At 36.2% G+C, this 20,145-nt stretch overlaps 1 protein-coding gene across 1 annotated transcript; it reads left to right on the top strand.

Annotated features, from left to right (window-relative positions):
• The first annotated feature begins 5,202 nt into the window (after window positions 1-5,202).
• LOC131876666 (uncharacterized) lies at window positions 5,203-5,835 on the top strand. Its single transcript, XM_059222109.1, has 2 exons — window positions 5,203-5,451; window positions 5,608-5,835. Exons 1-2 carry the CDS (start codon window positions 5,203-5,205, stop codon window positions 5,833-5,835), a joined length of 477 nt encoding a protein of 158 aa, XP_059078092.1.
• The last annotated feature ends 14,310 nt before the right edge of the window (window positions 5,836-20,145 follow it).

The following is a 20,145-nucleotide window of genomic DNA, read 5'->3' as shown; positions in this document are numbered from 1 at the left end:
CATTAACATTTCTTCTATGATTTGCACTTGGTTTTTATCATTTGCGAGCATTGAGTCCTTCTTCTACATTCTTCATTTGTCTCGCTTTCGAATATGGTCTTGTCGATAACAATCTGCAGTCATGATTTTGGTCGATCTTATCCTATCGCATCAATGTGCGTATTCATTTGTCATCATTTTGGACATCGTCAATCCTAATTAGGGTTTTGTCCTCTTATCAATCTTGTCATCTGACGATCGATTTGTCATCGATCGTTGTCATTTTCAATCTTGTCATCTTGCGATCGATTTGTCATCAATCGTGGTCATTTTCAATCTTGTCGTTTTGCGATCGATTTGTCATCGATCGTTGTTCTCTTTTCAATCTTGTCATTTTGCGATCGATTTGTCATCGATCATCGTCTTTCTCAATCATGTCAATTTGGATCAATTTGTCATTGTTCCTCGTCAATTGGCACATTTATCAATCAAATCATTTATCAATTCCAAATCATGATCGAATCGACATCAAATCGATCTTACATCAAGACCTAATTGTCGTCCTTGCATTTCTAATTCATCTTCTAGGGTTTCATGATTTATTCATTTAACCTTGTTTGTCATCTCTCCCTCTAGGTTAAATAGTTTATTTATCCTAAGTCTTCTCATCGCAATTAAATGTTCATTTAATTGGCTAATTAATTCCTCCCTCTTTTGTGAATTAATTAATAAATGAAAAATTGTTAATTAATTCACTTAATTCCTAATTTCCTCATTTTCAATTTTCTAATTGCCTAATTTCTAATTCATCTAATTTTCTATTTTCTCCTATATTTCTCCTAATTTCATGGGAATGACATAGCAAATTTGTCATAATTTGTCATAATTGACAATCAATCAATTTTGACATAGTAATTTGTCATAATTGACAATCAATCAATCTTGCATGGAAAGTGTCAATTTGTCATAATTTGTCATATTTGTCATTCTTGATTTGAAATTTCCATTCGAATCAAATTCATGCTAATCTTGTCTTTTCTCCAATTTGTCTATAAATTGGATGAATTTCATCAATCAAGGTCCCTTGTCGAATCAATCACGCTTCTAGTACCCTTATGCTATTATCTCGTCTTGTCTCCTTGCTTTCACATCATGCTTATTCACTTGTAGGTGAGATCCACAAACAAAAGCTATTTGGAGGAGAAAGAAGGACAATGGAGCCACATGAAGGAGACATCTGCATTTGGTTTGCTTAAGTTTTCAATCTTGAATGTCTTGTTTTCATGTTTTCATTGAATGTAATTAGGATTGTTATCACTGCATTTTAGTTTTTGTTATTGAACTAGGCTAATGTTTATATTTGCTTTGATGATTTCCACATTTCCTAGCTACAATATCATATGCAAAGGAGATTTGGTAGATCATAGGTGATCAAATTGGGATTAAGGAAGAGGTCAAAGGCCTCCGGTATTGAGCTTAACTGGGACTGTAATCAGGCATGTTAGATGTTATCTCTGGCAATTCATTACTCTGAATTGTTGTCCATTTATCTTGAGTTGGCTATAACCTCTCTGTAATGGTGTTCTCAATTTCAGCACGACCAAAATCATGAGGCAACCCTACGAAACTAGTCTATTTCGTACCTCACGACCTTCGAGAGAGATCGATCGACTCCCTCAGTTAGCTCATTTAGCTTTTCGATTTCATTTTTATTGTTTTTAAGCTCTTTTAGATTTGCAGTTTTGCCTGCAGGTCGGACTTTAAAGTCCAACTTGCAGGATCCTATCTTTTTTAAGGGATTTGCACATCAGACTTTAATGTTCGATGTAAAAAAATTTGGTTACTACAGATCAGACTTTAAAGTCCAACCTACAAGTAGTCCTTCTCTTGCAAGTCAGACTTTAAAGTTTGACCTAGATGGTCTTTGCATCTGCACATCAGACTTTAAAGTCCAATGTACAGGTTGATTCAGCAATTTCTTGCATGTTAGACTTTAAAGTCTGACTTGTAAGAGGTTTAAGCCTACATGTTGAACTTTAAAGTCCAACATGCATGACGCAATTAGAAATTAATGATCACATTTATTGCTAATTTTGGGGTTATTTATTAATTTTTGGGGATCATTTCTTCATTCCCGTTTTGTGAATTCTCCTATGTGCATGCCCTCCTCCTTCTTCCTCCATTTTCGCTCACCTACCTTATAGATTTGTTGGATTTCCATTAGATTTTCATCTATCATGGCAGATTGAGGTAGGCATTTTGTTTTATTTTAGGTTTTTTCCTCTTGCATCATATATTATTTTCTTTTTCTATCACCCCCTTTTCTTTAGAGTTTTTTGTTGTTGGATTGCATCGGATTTTAAAATCCGATTGCTCCTAAAATCTTCCTCTCAAGGCCGAGGGCACATCAGACTTTAATATTTGATGGCCCTCAGATCCTTTTGTTTTTCACCCCCCTCTTCCCTCGCTTGCACGTCAGGTTTTAAAACCTAACATGCAGGCTTATGAGTGGAGATAACTTTCCGCATATCGGACTTTAAAGTCCGATATGCGAGAGGAGATTGTCTGATTGACATGTCAGGTTTTAAAACCCAACATGTCAATTGGTTGCCTTTCCCTAGCACATTCGACTTTAAAGTCTAATGTGCGGGTCTTTTGAATGATTTTTCACTTACACATTGGACTTTAAAGTCCGATGTGCTAATGATTTTTTCTAACTTGCACATCAGACTTTAAAGTTCGATGTGTCGATGACTTTCCCCCACTTTGCACATCAGACTTTAAAGTTCGATATGCAAGTAAAAATGTTTTATCTTTGCATATTGGACTTTAAAGTTTGATGTGCAAATTTTGACTCCTAAGGTGCAGATCAAACTTTTTTCCATGACCTGCCAGTTTTGACAGTTTTGCTCCCAAGCCTATTCTGAGTCTGATTTTTCGATATAGTTGATCAAATTTGGTTTTATTGATGATGATAATTGTCAAAGAAGATAATCCTCAGTGTTGAATGCAGTAATTTGCAATTGTCAAGACTCTCTCATGATAAATCAGAGCCTTATTGGAGTAAGTTGGAATCTTCACCAAGTAAAACATCAGCAAAGAAGATGAAGTACAAGTATGATAAATACTTGAATTTTTACTCGGAGAGCTCAGTATTCAAACATCAAGGAGATCAAAGATACAGAAATTGGTCATGTTAGTATTAATTGAGTTGAGAAATCTCCTTCCCACCTAACAAACTTGATCAAATCTGAGTTGCATAAATATGCTTCCTTCCCAGTTGTAGCTCATGATCTAAATTTTGTACTTGGAGTGGCGGATCACTTTGATCCAAATACAAGACAGGTTAAGGATGTTGATCAAAATGTGGTCATGACTTTGGATAGTGTTTTCTTCAATAGTGTTTTCAAAGGTTCTTCAGTCGAGGAAGTGGCCGACATTTCTCAAGAAAGTGCTCAGGAGTACTATGAGAAAAAAGAGGTCAAATGCAAGAAAGTAATTAATATAGTGTACCTCTCTGCTGCTAGAAATTATACCACCTCACGATGGCCTAAATATTTTCACAAAAGTGACTTCAATGAGCAGTACAATGATATGGTCACCATGTTGGTACGAGTGAAGGGTTTAAAAGACTCTCATTATTTCCAAACCTGGATGTCCTATTACATGAATATAATTAGGAAAGGGGCTGCAAGGATTGATTGGGGTGAACAAATTAGTGATGCACTTTGTGCACAGTTGAAGGATTTCAAAGTGACATTGAAATTCTATATGACTTCTTACCTAGTATATGCAGCTACTTCTATGAAACAATATCCAGGTTTATCTACCAAAGGTGACAAGAGGTTAGTACCTGTCTGGGAATACTATGATCAACTCACAATCAAGAATCAAGGTAGCCATTTCAGAAGAATCAACGATGATTTCTTTGCTATGTGAAAGTGCATGTTTGATAAAAGCCTGCAGAAAAAAAGATTATCAGAGGCTGCATATAATAGGGTGTCTCATTTTGGATGCGTTTTTCTTTAGTTTCCAACATTCACTTACATCTGGATAGGATGTTTCTCAGGTGAACCCTTCATTTTACCAAGGTATCCTTCTGATAAGATCATCCTCATGGAGTTGTGTCGGCAATTGATCTATGTGCACGAAAAGAAATCGCAAGCACATAAGACCAGATTGAAGTTCCCAGAATCTATTGGTAGGTACTCAATTTTAATTAACCCCAAGGCCAAGAACATGGAGGAAGAGATGCAATGGAGCACTATGAGAAGGTTCAAAGCACTAACTAATTTTGATTTTTGTGGCATGAAGAATAAGCTCAAAAGAAACTACACCCATGTTTTTAGGTTCGAGGATGTGTGGGCAGATTGCCAAGATGAGGAAGACATAAGAACAATGGATTTTAGTCATCTTACCCTAGAGCATATTGAAAATTTGAATTTTGAAAAAATCCCAATGACCATGGAATACATTGATGACATAATAGACCCAGTCTATTATGAAAAAAAGATTGTCAACTCTCCACTTCCTCTAGTGCAATGGTCAAAAAAGGAGAGTAAGTCTATTAGTCAAAGAATCTCTCCCATTCTGGAAAATACCAATGCATGGCTATTGAAAAAGAATCTTAGAATGAAACAACTTCCTGCTAGGTCTGGAGATGATGATAATAGTGATGACCTAGTTGGTAAGACAGCTACGACTGAAACAAGAACCAAGAGCAAAGCAGATCCACAAGTATCATCCTCGGCTCCTATAACACAATCTAAGGGGAAAGGACACAAAATAAAGTTCATAATTAAAGGGTCCAAGAAAGGTGAATCATCTTTAGCAGCACCTGAGATAGTCACAAAGGAATCATAACAACAACCTGCTATAGAAACTAAGAAAGAAAATGAGCCGGAAGAAAATGAAATTCCTTGTCAAGAGGAAAAAGAGGATAAAGATCCAGCACATCATGGTGAAATCAATGTCCCTGCCACCTCATAGGAACCTACACATCCAAAGGTCATTATTTATTCCATTGAAACTGACTCAGATCAAGAGGATGATAGATTTGATGATGAAGAGTTAAATTTGGATATGTCACAGTCAAAAGCTGCTCAACAATTTTTTGCATTATCCAATTTTTCTAGTCTGGATGATATTCCTTGAGCCACCATTGAATCTTCAATGTTGGAGTTTCTTGAAGCTATGGAGCAAGCATTTGTGTAACATTAGATAATGACTTTACCTTCTATGGTGGTCATAACAGAAATTCCATCTCTGGTAAGCACTGAAATTATTTCCACTACGATGGTCATAACAAAAATTCCACCTCTGGTTAGTACTAAAATTGTTTCCACAGCACCTTCCACTCTCCCCTCTGGGCCTATAACTGAAGAAGGGTCAGCATCAGTAGTTGTTACTACATCAACAAACATATCACTAGATACTTCAGCACTAATACCAATAACAACATCTACAACCGATGTAAGTTCAAGCCAGTTTTCTCTTGAAATACCAAGTGATGTTCAACAAGCAACTACTACTCCACCCACCAATCCAAAATTACCACCTTGGATGGAGGTAGTAGCACCCAAGAGGGATAAATAGCTAATTTCACTTGATGAGTTTTATTTTGAATAGTTGGTTCCTCCAAAGCCCAAAGGAACAAAGAAGTCGAAGACTGTCTCTCGGGTGTTAGTAGATCCGGCTACTAAAAGGAAATATGTTGAGGTCATTGTACCATCATCAGATAAGAGTAAAGATAATATACAACCTGAAGACTATACCATGCAAACTGTAGATCTAGGAGTAGAGATGCATGAGAGTGTTAAGCTGGATTCTCAAACGGATTTTAACTCTTTGTTATAGAGGTTTGATCAAGAGAAGGATGAGATGAATGAACTAAAACAAAAGTGCGAGCAATTGACCAATGTTCTTCTTAAAGTTACACAATCTTCCCAGGAGATTGAGCCCATAGGTTCCTCAATGGATACTGAAGCTCTTAAGAATGTTGAACAGGTGGGAACCAAAGTTTGAGTGGTGGATGAATGGATTGCACGGTTGAAATTAGAAGCGTCTCATCTTCTAAGTTCAACAATTGGCTTACTGACTGATTTTAAAGTGCTGCAAAGTCACATGCAAAGTATCAAGACCTCATTATCTCAAGAAATTGAAAATATTGAGAAGAGTACAACCCTTTGGAACAAAATGGAGGACTTTAGAATAGAAGTCTTTGTTGAAAATAAAGTGATTCCTACAAGAGAAACATATATCCAAATCTTATCACTATTGTCTCATAAAAAAGAGACAATAAGATTGATGATTGTGGAGCTGGAATAGGAAAGGAAGGAAGGTGATGATGATATTGATCTCATTTCTACAAGAATTTCTTACCTTCCTTGTTATCTATATGATGACAATTGGAATCTCGTTACCAACGATGTCATCACGCAAGAGTTTCTCTCCTTAATGGATCACTACACAGGATAAGATTTATCACTAAGTGCATTCAACAAGTTACTGGAGATCCAAGTCAGTTTTGACGTCCTTGCATCCATGCTGAAAGATGGAAAAAAGAAATATGTGAAGGCTGAAGATGCAATTTCCCGTGTTTGTGTAATCACAGATTCTACCCCAATGTTGAACCAAGCAGAGATGGAGGTCATCCTGACTAAGTTCAAAGAATTCCACAAATCAAACGAGGAGGAGAAAGATGAATAAAGTGTCCTCTTTGACATTTTCTTTTCATGTAGTTGCATTGTTAGATACTACAAGTTTTCTCGTAGCTGTATAATTTCTTTCTGTTGTAGTTGTAGTCAAGTGGGACTGTGCAGTTGAATTATTCAAATGTGCCCACATTTTTCTCCACTCTTTTTTATATATAAGGAGGACCCTCATTTGTATATTTTATCTTGAATTATGCTAAGCAAAACTCTGCCGAATTTTTGCCTCAACTAAGACTTTGAGCTTTTGTTGTGAAGATTTGATCAAGCAAATAAAGAAAGCAATTTTATTTGATCCCAAACTTTGTGTTGTGTAAAAAATTGTTTATATGAGTTGATGTTGTTACATTCATGACTTATATATGTTCTTGAATTTCTTGATATAGGAGGTATTGTTAAGTGGGTAAAAGAGCTCTTGAATTATGAAAGTAGACTTTTTGCTCCTTGAATATTTAGGAAATTTTCTATTGTTCAGTGATTAGTAGTAGGTTTTTTATTGCTTCTATTGCTTGTGGTTTTAAGGATTAAGGAATTATACTTGAAGACTTTGAGTTGCAAGTTGAATTCCTTACCATTTTGATAATTAGTTAAGTTAGTGTTATATTCAAGAAAGACTTTGTGCTTCTTTCTTATTAAATCTTGGTATAGTTTGTTGGATTAATTCATTCATTTCCGTAAGTATCAAAGTGATAGGGAAATTGTAACAAAGTGGGGGGAGAATACTGGTGCAAGAGAACCTAGGACTTAGGCTTATAGTCTTTTCTCAATTTTGGCTTGTACTCACCTTAGCCAAGTTAGGTACTTAATAAGGACTCCAGGAGGGTCCAAGAGTGAGTGTGATGAGTCAAGTGTAGGCCTAGTTGAGTTAGTTTCTTCCTACATTTGCATTTTGTGCATAAATAGTGGTTTGAGTAGGAAATTGATCTTTTTGATGGTCAAAAGTGCTAAAATTGGTATGAGAATGAGTAAGGTTTAGAATAGTCTTAGGAAATCTTAAAAATTCATGAGTAAAGACTTAAAAAAGGTTTCATAGGTTGGAAAAGCAAAAAGTGCAAAATTGTAAAAGTTGTTATGACAACTTTTGAAAGTTGTCATGACAACTTTTGTCCTAAAATGCTTAGCAATGGAGTTAGGGATAGAAAAACACCCTATAATACCTCCACACATGGGGAAGACTATAAGAACCTCCTCTTGCATGGTTACCAAGGTTGGAATTTTGGTTTTGTATGATCAAAAAACTAAAACTACTCATTTTCGGATTGTTTGTCACTATTTTGGCTTATTTTGCTCATAATGTGAATACAAATGGATTGAATCCATTGATCTAGTAATGGATTAAGTTTATTTGGTGTGTCTCATAGTCATTTGTTTCATTTCAAGCTTTTTAGGTAGTGTGTTTTGGTGTTTTCATACTTATGTTTTCAAACAGCCAGTTTTGGCTTGTATATAGCAATTTTGTGTAAAATGGTTGCCCCATAAAATCCCTTTGTGCTACCATCACAGCCTATTGGTACATGGAAGGAAAACACTTGTAAAGTTTACATATGTAGGGAGAAGTTTTGGAGGTGATGTTTGATAAGGCTACCACCTTGTTCTAGGAAAGTCCAGGAGCAACCCAGCTAGAGAAGATAGGGTGAAAATTGAGTGCATAGTGCAGGGGTGAGCATAAAACCACAACCAAACCTTTTGGAGGGGTCCATGAAGTTCATAAAGAGTTTCCATAGCAAGGATAAGCCTTGAAAAGACCTCTTGATGCCCATTTCACAAACTTGACCAGTCATTGCCGGTTAAGAGGCCTAGAAACCCTTCAAAACCCTCATTTTTGGGTTAGGGCATTGTATGGTGGGTTGAGAAACCAAAACCACTAAAATAACTTGGGAATAGGTGTATGATTGAACAAAATAAAACCTTTTTGTAGGGTCTTTTGGACCATTTTCCTCTAAGCCCTAGAAAACCGAATTTTGGAGGCCTAATAGGGGCTCATTCCTTGTAGCCCTTTTCTAGGCAAAATGGTGAAATTGGTAAGAAAGATAATGGATGCAAACCAAAAATGGACCCAAATGGTGATCATTTCATGTTAAAATCCACCTCCACACCTCTACAACAACTCAAAAACAACATGAGGTAAAATTGACAACTTGAAGACAAGACAACAAGAATGAGCAAGTGGGAAACACCTTGAAATGGTAGGGTTCCTAGTTAAACACTTGATGCAAAAACCTTGAGATTGACAAGAATCAAGCCATAGAAAAGATTGAGAAGGACTTGGATGTCATAGAGCATAGCTAGACCTGGAGAGGTTGGTGGAATTGAGCAACACCAACTAGGTGAAGTGTGAGCAAGCTAGGTGAACCCCATCAAATTGGTATCAGAGACTATAAGATTTGGGCTAGGTGAGTAGATGTCCTTAGTGAAATATATAGGAGACAACAACATGGTGACCAATGTAGAGTTAGCAAAGAAAGTGGATGATCAAGAGGAAGAGAATAGACTCCTGAAGGAGAAGTTGCTTGAATTGGAAAGTAAGCTCGGTGAGATTGAAACCAAGGCAGATGAAATGTCGGTAAAGGTTGAAGGAGAAGAAGGAAAGGGTAAAGAAGTGTCAGAGATAGACAAAGTACCTAAACCTAATCCTATCTTAGAACAAGAACCTTTCCTAAAGGCATTGAAGGCCTTAAGTGGTAAATCACTCGAAGGATTGTCATTGTTTACTAGTAAGATGGAAGCAGAAGTGGTCTTAGAATGGATAGAAGGCACGAAGAACCATTTTGAATGTGAAGGAATAAATAAAGCCCAAAGAGTCAAAGTAGTCAAGTCTAGGATGAGATGAGCTGCTCTCACATGGTGGAAATTTATGCAAGATGAGAGAAAGAAAATGGGCAAAGCACCCATCTCTTCTTGGAAAGGGATGTTAGTCAAAATCAAAGAAGTCTATCTCCCTGATGACTATGAAGTGAAAATTCATAGGAAGAGACAAAAATTAAGACAAAAGGGCCTTGATGTCAATAGTTTTATGAAGGAGTTCCATAAACTTAGCCTTAGATCTCATGCTGCGGAAGAAGAGAGTCTCAAAGTTGCTAGGTACCTAAATGGTCTATGGTGGAATATCCAAGAAGAAATCAGTCTAATGAGCCCAAAGACAGTTCATCAAACCTATCAACTTGCCCTTAAGGTGGAAGAAAAACTCACAAGAAAGCATGATTCAAGTAGCAATAGGGGCAAAGGTAGAGGAAAAGACCATAGAGGCCATAAGGGAGGCTTTGGAGCAAGAAGTTCTAAACAAAGAACACAAGGTGAGTCTAAACTCACTGAGCAGCAAGAAAGTGGCACTAGTAAAGGAGGATTCAATAGAGGAAGGGGGTCAAATAGTGGTTTTAGAGGAATATCTAGTGGACAAGGTAGAGGTTCCACATATTTTTCAACAATGAAGTGTTACCATTGCAACCAACTTGGTCATCCATCATATAGGTGTCTAGAGAATGGATCATCATCACAAGCTAGTGAAAGGAGAGTGAACTATCTTCAAGAAGAGACTTCAAACATCAAGACTTTAGAGGTTTCCTTAGAATCAGAGGTAGCTAACAACTTGATGATAAGAAGGACTTTGATAAAAGAATCAGTCAGAGAAGAGCCTAGCTAAAGGAGGTCATTATTTAGGATCAAATGCAAGATAATGGACAAAGTTTGCAAAGTGATCACTGACTCAGGGTCAACAGACAACATTATGTTAGAAGAGGTAGTGAGTAAGCTTAAATTGCAAAGGATACCTCACAACAACCCTTATAGAGTCACTTGGTTGAACAAAGGCCAACATGTCCTAGTCAATGAGCAAGCATGGGTGGATTTTACCATTGGGAGGTATAAGGACAAAGTGTTATGTCACTAGTACATTCGGAGCTGATTTCCAATGGCCATTTGTCGGATTTGCAATGAATTTTCATTCGAGTGCTGACAAAATCAACCATTGAAAACTTAGTGTCAGATTGGTTGACGATGCCATGCCAGTCGGAAATACAACAATCCAATCAAAAGCTTGGTATTTGTCGTAATTGTGACAATGATAATTTTTATCAAAAAAAAATAATTATTATCGATGAGACCCAGCGATGTCTCATCGATATAAAAGAGCCATCGAAGGAAGGAAACACTGATGAATTCCAGAAAGGACTCACTGAAGATAATAACTTCATCGACAAAAGATATCAAAGAAAGCAAAGAGGGTCTTCATCGAAGGGAAAAGTTCTCAAGGAAATAATACTATCGGTATTAAATAAAAAGGACCCACCGAAAGGAGTGTTTTCATCGAAAGAATAATATTGATCTGAATTCAAAAGGTATCGATGAGACCCAGCGATGTCTCATCGATATAAAAGAGCCATCAAAGGAAGGAAAAGCTGATGAATTCCAGAAATGACTCACCGAAGATAATAACTTCATCGACAAAAGATATCAAGGAAAGCAGAGAGGGTCTTCATCGACGGGAAAAGTTCTCAAGGAAATAATACTATCGGTGCAACATAAAAAGGACCCACCAAAATGAGCATTTTCATCGAAAGAATAATATTGATCAGACAAAAGGAAGCTACATCATAAAAGATGTCGATGAGGATATAGGTTTTGAGGAGGTTAAAAGGCATGTTCTCAATATGTGTGGTTTTGCCGATGTAACTTTATCGGTGAAGAATGATAAGGGAAAATAAAGAAAAGCTTCAATGAGATAATAGACTCATTCATCGATGGGACATAGTGATATCGATGAAAGAAGTATTTTGATGGAAAAATAAAGGAGAACACCAAAGCCCAAGGTTTCTTCGACATAAGACCCGATGAATATCAGATATGTTTTGATGAGGAGACAACTATACTGACCAAATATAGTATTTCGATGAAGGGAAAAAATACTTGATCAAAGTAATATTCAAAACAAAAGTATTGTCGATAGAAACAAAGAGATCGATGGACTAAAGAAACAAATGATTGAAAGACATATCCTCATCGAAATGATTATTGATTGCCGCAAAAATCAGAAACAAATCCTAGGGAAGGTCACATCACTATTAAATTCAAACGTGTGCCCGAGTGACCGTTGTCCAAACCACCATTACTAACTGATTAAATACGCCATAAGTAGTGGATCAACATCAAAGGACACAACATTAAGGAATTCACAAGTGACAACCTAAAAGCAGGAATTGGGTGAATTCACAGATAAAGCTCAGTAATTCCAAGTAAGTTGTTTGCACACAGACCTCTTTTTTAAAATTCAAATGGAATCATCATCTAAAATTAATAAGACCAGAAAGGGAAAAGAACCTATCACTGTAGAAGAAAAACATAAAAGATAGAAAAGGGAAGGGCGTTCTTTGGCCCAGGACCTGATTGACTAGTGGCCATCATCCAGTTTGAGGTCCAAGAAGATTAGAGCTGATGAGGAAGGCCTGGAGGACCAGTTTGAGGATCTTGGAGACATATGGATAGAATTGAGAGGGTATGAATTATTCATATATGGGTACAACAGAAGAGTTGCCCCTCAGCCTATCAACAATTTATGGTGATTGAACTTAGTAAGGTTAGTTGTGGCTAATGTATTCATGAATGTGGAGCTCATGAAGGCATTGGTAATCAATTATGACCCTAAAACTAAGACCATATATAACTACATGGGTGAGCAATTCTTGCAATCACAAAGGAGGTTATTGACACCATGTTTGAGTTGGATTGGGGATTTGAAGAATTGATTGACCTCAAGAAGTTAACAAGTGAATATATTAACCCAGAGCACATTTACAAAACATGGAGACTCCTTATACATAAACCTAGGAATGCAGGGTCCCTAGTGTCACTAGGTCAGGATTACAAAGCTCCCTATGATGTCAACTCTTTCCATCCATATTTTAAGTATACCTATTAATGTGTTGCCCAAGTGCTAGGGATAAAAGCCCATCCTTTGATGGATATTGTAGTCATGGTCATTTGTGCCAATTTGCAGTCTAAGGACCCCCGCTTCTTTGATTTTTTAGCTTATTTGGTTGAGGTTTTGAATCATGGGTTAGAAAAGTTAAAGGGGGATGTCATCAATGTTCATTTCATGCATTATTTCTTACTTATGCATATTCTGTTGTATGTGGGCCAAGATGAAGGGTTATGGCCAGAAGAGTTATGTGTCAAGACAAATGACAATGTTGGGATGAGAAAACCACTGCAACTATGGATTTCTTCATGGGACCAGAGGTATGTGATAATCAATATTGGCATTTTGAGGAGTTCCTTGTCAAGCCATTATATAGACTGTTGGGATGCCCGTGTGATCATGCCCTTGCACCAGAGGTTCAAAGATTCCTAAGACCAAAAGATTTCATTGAAGAACCCTCAATTGAACACAATTGGGGAGATCACTATTGTTTTTCAGATTGCACACAAGTCAGGGTATATGGGTTCGAAGGGAGACCATACTTACTACCACTTATAGTCCCTAACAAAGTGGCTTGTCTGGAAATTGTGAGGTAACTATCAATAGTGAGTACAAAACATCTGACAAGTCATGGGAAACAATCAATTGTACCTGGGTTAGTATTTTTTAGATTTTATTGTGAAAAGTTCAAAGAGTTATGGCCTGCTGCAAACAAAATTGGATTATTATGGCATGGCTATGGGGGATCCAAGGCCCAATTTTGATCCTGAAGGATACATAAGGATAGCCCGGTCATCACAAAAGTTGAAGGCTGGAGAGCATAAATCTTACCTACCAAATGACCTCATTAAGAACATTGGCAGAGAAGAGGCTAGAGTGAAGCAAATAAAGTTTGAGAAAGTAATGCAGGCTTATAAATGGAAGCTTTTAAGAAGGAAAATGGATGAGAACATGCTACAAAAGATTGAAGACCCCTTGGAGTTGGCCAGCAAACTTATGGAGCATGAATTGGAAATACTTGAGGCAGTCCTACCTCATGTTTTTAGGGATGACATTGATACTATTAGGAATATAAAGCCTTTGGCTCATATGTCTCCTGCTTCCACATCTAGCATCATTCCATTCACTCCTCGAGAGGATTACCCCCTGGTTATGTAGAGGATACACTGATAGACTTGGCAATAGGACAACTGAATGTCCGAGAAGTGGCTGACATCAGATTCTTGGAGCATGAGGATTTAATTACTGATAGTGACTTCATTGCTTCCAAGGTGTTCACCATATTCCTCTATCAACATAAAGAATCTCAAATTAGGAATAACATGAGAAATAGTGAAGAAGAGCAACAACTTCAAAAGTTACAAGAGGAGATGGATCTTGTGATGAGAGAAAAGACACCTAAGAAGGGAAGACAGTTGCTTAAGGAAGCTGGTGTGCTATTATACTTTGGATGGGACATGAACTCTACCTTGTTTTTTAATGGATTCCTCAAGAAACAGGACCCAAGTAAGAAAATGATGCCAAAAGAGATTGATAAACTCTTTAGAGTATCAGGATATGATCCAGATCAGAAGGCTCTTCTACAATGGGCTATCTATCCCAAAGATAAAAGACCTATATTGGTTGATACAGAAGAAGCTTTTGGACATTTGATGGTGTAGAAGGTTGGAAAGACTAACCCTAGAACAACTGCCAAACTAAATTTGGATGTCGCTAAACTGAACCAAGATCAAATAGAGTTTCTGGTCTGAGAAAATTCTACATACAAAAGCCTATATGAGAAAACCAATGAAGAAAAAAAGAGGCTACAAGAAAGATTGCTTCAGATTGATATAGGTACCAGTCAAACAGGGATGACATACGGTGTTGACAGAGATGCCATGGATGCCTTGACAGACGCTATGTATTAGAGGAATAGGGCTGAAAAGACATCTCAGCAAGTAAAAAAGGAACAACAAAAGATGGATAAGTTAGTTCTCAAGGTCATTGAGCATAGATTCAAAAGTATGGTGTAGGTTGCAAAAATCTATTGGAAGACATACACTAGAACAGTCAAAGCTTTGAAAGAGCATGAACGGCTCAGGTCTCGATTGGAAGGCATGGTGAATGACAACAGTCTGATGAATCCAGGTGATAAAATTGAAGTTGAGGCTTACTTGAAGTCCCATGATGAATTGGAAAATCAATTACAGAAAGAGCTTTAGAGGCTGGACAATGGAAATACCCCTAGGGTGCCCTCTTTTTACAGTAATGGTGAGTTAGTATCATTGGAACAGTGGAAACAAGAGTTCAGTGATGAGAAGAATCGAGCAGTAGCAAAGTTGGATCGGGACAAAGAATTGTCACTTTGTGTTAACCATAATCTATCCAATCATTTCCTGATAGAAAGCGACATGGACACTAAACAATGACATTCTAATGTATAAAGATGATAAGTACATTGAATACATAGGAATGTTGAACTTGTTTGTCTTCTAGTTTGTTAACAAAAGTGCTAATTAATAGTTATGTGCTGAAAAGCCACGATGCTTGGTGACAATGTATACCCTCATATAAATGAGGAAACTTTTGTAACAATAAGGATCATTAGAGAAGAAGTAGAATATAGCCTCGGGCTTACTATTGTACCATTTTGCGAATATACATAATATAATCAGTCGTCTTTCCTTTGTGTATATGTTGTGGATTACTGCATCTTTCTATAGGCAGTTGTTTGTGATATTATCTAAAGGAGATAAGGTTACTTGTGTTCTTCTAGTAAAACTCGGTGTTTCATATTGTGGATTTGAATAAAAGATTTACTTGCGAATATAGTTTTGTATATAGTGAGCCTGCATATATATATAGTTTTGTTTATAGGTGGAAAGCTTGAGGTTCAATGTTGAACTTGGTTGCTCTAATACCATATGTAATATTCCATTAATTAAATACTTAAAGAAAATAAATTGGGATCTATATTAAGATAAAAAATTGAGCATTTCAAAATAAAACATAACTACTTCAGTTGAAGGAGAAAACTAACTAAATGTTCTTCAACATAATAAGAATCTAACTAATTTATCTAAAAGGAAGGTAATATTTTAATGATAAAAAATATGGAACAAATATTATTAAGCTAATTAATATGAGAAAGGAATTCAAATGGAAAGTTTCTTTTTTGAGGGAAGAGATAAAGGTTCAGAGGTTACAATTCATTTAACTTTCCAACTGAAACTTTTTGTATCAAGCCTCAACATAGTTTGGAATAGGGGGAGCATCATCAAGGGCTTCTCCATTCAATTATAGACTTGCCATTCTCCCATGCCCCTTCCAATTGGAAGAGACCCAACCCTTCATGAGGGTGCATTCTAAGGATTGGGTCTCTTTTACATCTGGCTATCTGATCTTGTTGTTCAAAATCTACACGCAACTAGTCAGTGACACACTATAGGTAACCCCTAACTACTATTACCATCTCACTAGTAGGTGTATCTAGTTCATGTGATCTAACAATCATTTAGATAAAGCATCACCATATTGTCCAAGGTTTTAACATTGCAAGCACCAATGTGTTGTTAGTGTTCACCTCAAGAGTCAAATTCAAAAGACAAAGACATCATATGGTCATTGAGCAGTGATCTGAAACACAAATTATAGCAAGGTATTGTGACTATAAGATAGAAACCATCCTAGGAGCTTCCAATATATCAAAATTTGAGAAAGTAGCAAGCTTACTGTACAAAGATAGTGATCACTATAAAGTTTCAGTCAAGTTCAAAGCATTGATTTGTGGGAACAAAGGATTTCATATGGGGATAGAGCAGTCTCATGAAATATCATGACAGTCATAATCATAATCTAAAGAGTAGTCAAATCTTCAAGATAGATTGGTGATAGTGTAGTCATTCATTAATTGTTTTGGACATTTCAAGCTATGTTTTCCTAATAGATGGTCAAGTATAAAACAACAACACTCAGAAAATGCAATCTAGAGAGATTGCAGTCTATAGTAAAGCTAGTAGGCAGTCATACCTAGTACCAAATAAAATGACAATAATCAAGTCTACTGAGTGAAAAAGAGAAGGGTATAAGTTTCTAATAGGTCTTTTCAAACCTTAACAACAAATAACACATTATTGTTGCAGCATTGTCAAAACTTGACAAGAACAACACCTTATAACCTTAAGAGGCATAGCAGTCATAGGGAAACTCATGTCAAATGTGCAACTCAGTACAATAAATAATCTTAGTTTGTAGCCATATAGCATCATAATGTTGTCCTTGACCAAGTATGCATACAAGAAACGTCTAGTTCTATTAAGGCACAAGCATCAAAGTCAGAGGTTATGACAACTAGTCAAAAACATCAAGTACAAAAAGGTTAGTCTCAGTCACTAGAACACAATTTGCAACATGCATTAGGAGTTGTCCTCCTTACAAATAGTGCAACATTAAAAAGGTATTATCAAAGCTACAACCACAATTCAAAGAGGAAGCTTACAAAGATAGGACAAAGCTAGGTACAGTCATAAGTCAAGGCAAATACATAGTTGAAACTCAGTCCAAAATAGTGAAGAAGTGCAACAAATGACATGAGAAGTCAAAAGAAGTATTATAGCAATCATGAGTCAAGGATTAATGGAGAGATTTTTTGCATCCATGATACAATCCTTAAAAGCATCCATGATACAATCTCAAACACGCTTTTTACCATTCTCTTGGTGATTGTGCCCAATTGTGTATGTCTTGCTTATGTATGAAAATGGCATTTTGTAGCTTTCCACCAATGATGTATTTGAGATGTCTTTGATTTAGATATGTCATGACCTTAGTCATAGAGTGAGACTAGGGAGTTGGACCATCTCAACCATGGTGCGCCTGCATATGTATATAGTTTTGTGTATTCATTAAAGATTTTCATTTAATTTTAATCAACTAAAGAGCAATATTCATGACTTAAAAGTAATAAAAAAACTTACAAGGATGAGGCATATTCATTACTTACAAGTAATAAAAAAACTTACAAGGATGAGGCATATTCATTACTTACAAGTAATAAAAAAACTTACAAGGATGAGGCATATTCATAACTTTTGCAGTCCTACCTTCGATATCAACACTAGAAGCAACTCATATTGTTCGTGTACAGACAAGCCAATATGGGAGTTCATTATACCCAACAACTTGTGGTGTTGTTGTTCGTGTTGGCTCTGTTGGATCCTGCAATTAAGATTCAATATACATTATTCAATAAGATTAATTGTGCAACATAATGAAATATTGAAAAGTGTGTTATCTTGTTGAGCTTCGCTTGATTTTGAGAATAGTTTAATATTCTCTACTTAACAAGGCCAACCATGTGAAGGTGGAAGCTCATTTGGCCCCTCCCCCCCCCCCCCAACATCACTCTAAATTCCTTGTTAACATCTTATAACATTCATTCTTTCTTTCTTTCTACCATTAATAACATATAGCATTCATTCATTAATGTCACATAACATTGATTAAAATTAATTAACATGCAACATTCATCAATATTAATTAACACATATCATCCATAACCATTAATTAGCACATAATTACATTCACTAACACATAAAAATCAGTCATTATCAAATAAGTTAGATTACAATCATTTCTTTTTTTGTTTTTCTTTGAAGCTATGAAAACACTAAGTGGAACATCAGTTTCTTCATCATTTCCCCCCTCTACAGATGTTCCGACAACTGCTCGTGATCTTGATGTATGCCTAGTCCTATACTGAGGACGAGGATGCTGAAGCAAAGGGGGGTCCTCTACAATAACAAAGAAATGGGTTAAAGTCAAAAAAAAAAAAATTATTGTTACAAGTATTTCATTAATTTAGAGAACATAATTTTTGTGTTCTTTATCTGATGGGGCCACATCATTTTGTGTAGCCTCAACCTCAACATGTTGAACACCCTCTAGATCATCTGGAGTTGAAATACTAAAGGTTTCATTAATGTTGAACACCAATTTCAATTATATTTGTTTAAAGCAATAACAATGGTCCTCTTTACCTGAGTGGGGAACATCATGTTCTTGTTGTTGTGTACCCAGATCATGCTCCACTTGCTCACCATTGACTACATGCTCTAAAATATTAACAAAAAAGGTTACATTAATTACTACTCTAATTACAAATTAAGATGTTTAATTGTATTAATAGCTAAATAAATAATTTTGAATAGAAAATGAATACCTCCACTACTGGGATGCACATCCGGACCTTCATGTGCAGGTGGTGTTTCACAATTAGAAGTCTGCATTCCAATGGCATGCACATTGTTATCATTGCTTGCTTATTTAAAACAAATATAGTCACTTTATGTTGGAACTCAACATCAACTAGATTATTGGTAAATTATTCAATTTGAAACAACTTCCATTTAGCATATTTACCTGTGTGACGGATGCACTCAAATGTTGTGTATGCCCACTCAATTCTTGTAGCCGATCAGCCACGGATGAATAGCCTTGTTGGTAGGCAATTCTCTTGTTATCTTTTGTGGGTGCTCTATTTAATTAAGAGCCCTACATTTTTGCTTGGTACCATGAATTTTTCTTGCATTGTTTGATAAAAAAAAATGTTTGCAATTTATTAATATTTTGATGCAATATTTCGTTTACATGAGATACTTACAATTCGTGCAGCAAGTTTCATGTAACCACCAGAGTCGAGTTTGTGTTGCTTGTGCTTTTCTTTCCTTGCCTTGGTTGCCTTTGATGTGTCACTCAATCTATAAAAAGTTTGAAATATGTTAGATTATATAAATATAAAGAGTAATTAATTTGTACATAATTACATTCTTAATAGTATCCCGTACCTTCTTGGTGTCTAGTGGTGTATTTCCATTTTTTCCTTTCAATTTTCTCCTTGGCATCCAAAATCAGGTCCTTCCACTCCCTCTCTCAAATCACGGGGGGGTGCTCATACTTTAGGTTCCTCTCCAAATGGGTCTTGTATTGGTCCCTCACATACTTTAGATATGTGCTAGCTTTTTCGAGGAGCTTGGTTTTGTCAAAGGTGTCATTTCCAAACCACTCAACCATTTTGGTTTGTCAATTCATATTTTAACCTTTTTTCTTGGTCATTCCACCTTTTAAAGCAAAAAAAAACTTGTTAGATTCAGAAATGAACTGAAGCTACATTTATTACACTTCAAGAAATAGATCAAAGGAAAACTATTCTAGCAATGATATGAAATCAAAAGTGGTTTAGGGTTAGTTCACATATGATGTACCACCTTTTATGTATGGTGGACCCAAATATCTGCAATGCAATGTCACTAAGATGTTTATATAAAATATCATTGCTTGCAAAAAATTCATGGAATCATTAGTCCAAAACGAGTGATCATAAAGCAAATTACAATTAGAGTATATATAATAATAATTTTAAAGTACCTAGAACCTTTTGTATCTTTAAGGGAATCATTTCTTCATCACTCACCACCAATGTGGCCTGCAACATTCCTGTACTAGAAATACGAGAAGATCCAGGAAATGATGGTATGTTATCAGCAATAGTCGCTTCTAGCACAT

This window comes from Cryptomeria japonica, chromosome 6 (genome assembly GCF_030272615.1).
Source record: "Cryptomeria japonica chromosome 6, Sugi_1.0, whole genome shotgun sequence".
NCBI lineage: Eukaryota > Viridiplantae > Streptophyta > Pinopsida > Cupressales > Cupressaceae > Cryptomeria > Cryptomeria japonica.
The sequence above is the reverse complement of the archived record's forward strand: the minus strand, read 5'-3'. Positions and strand labels throughout refer to the sequence as shown.

Bases quoted from the DNA above. Each gene is read 5' to 3' on its own strand.
- LOC131876666 (XM_059222109.1), top strand. From the start codon at position 5,203: ATGACTTTACCTTCTATGGTGGTCATAACAGAAATTCCATCTCTGGTA. The intron at 5,452-5,607 runs GTAAGTTCAAGC...TATTTTGAATAG, and splicing joins TAACAACATCTACAACCGAT to TTGGTTCCTCCAAAGCCCAA.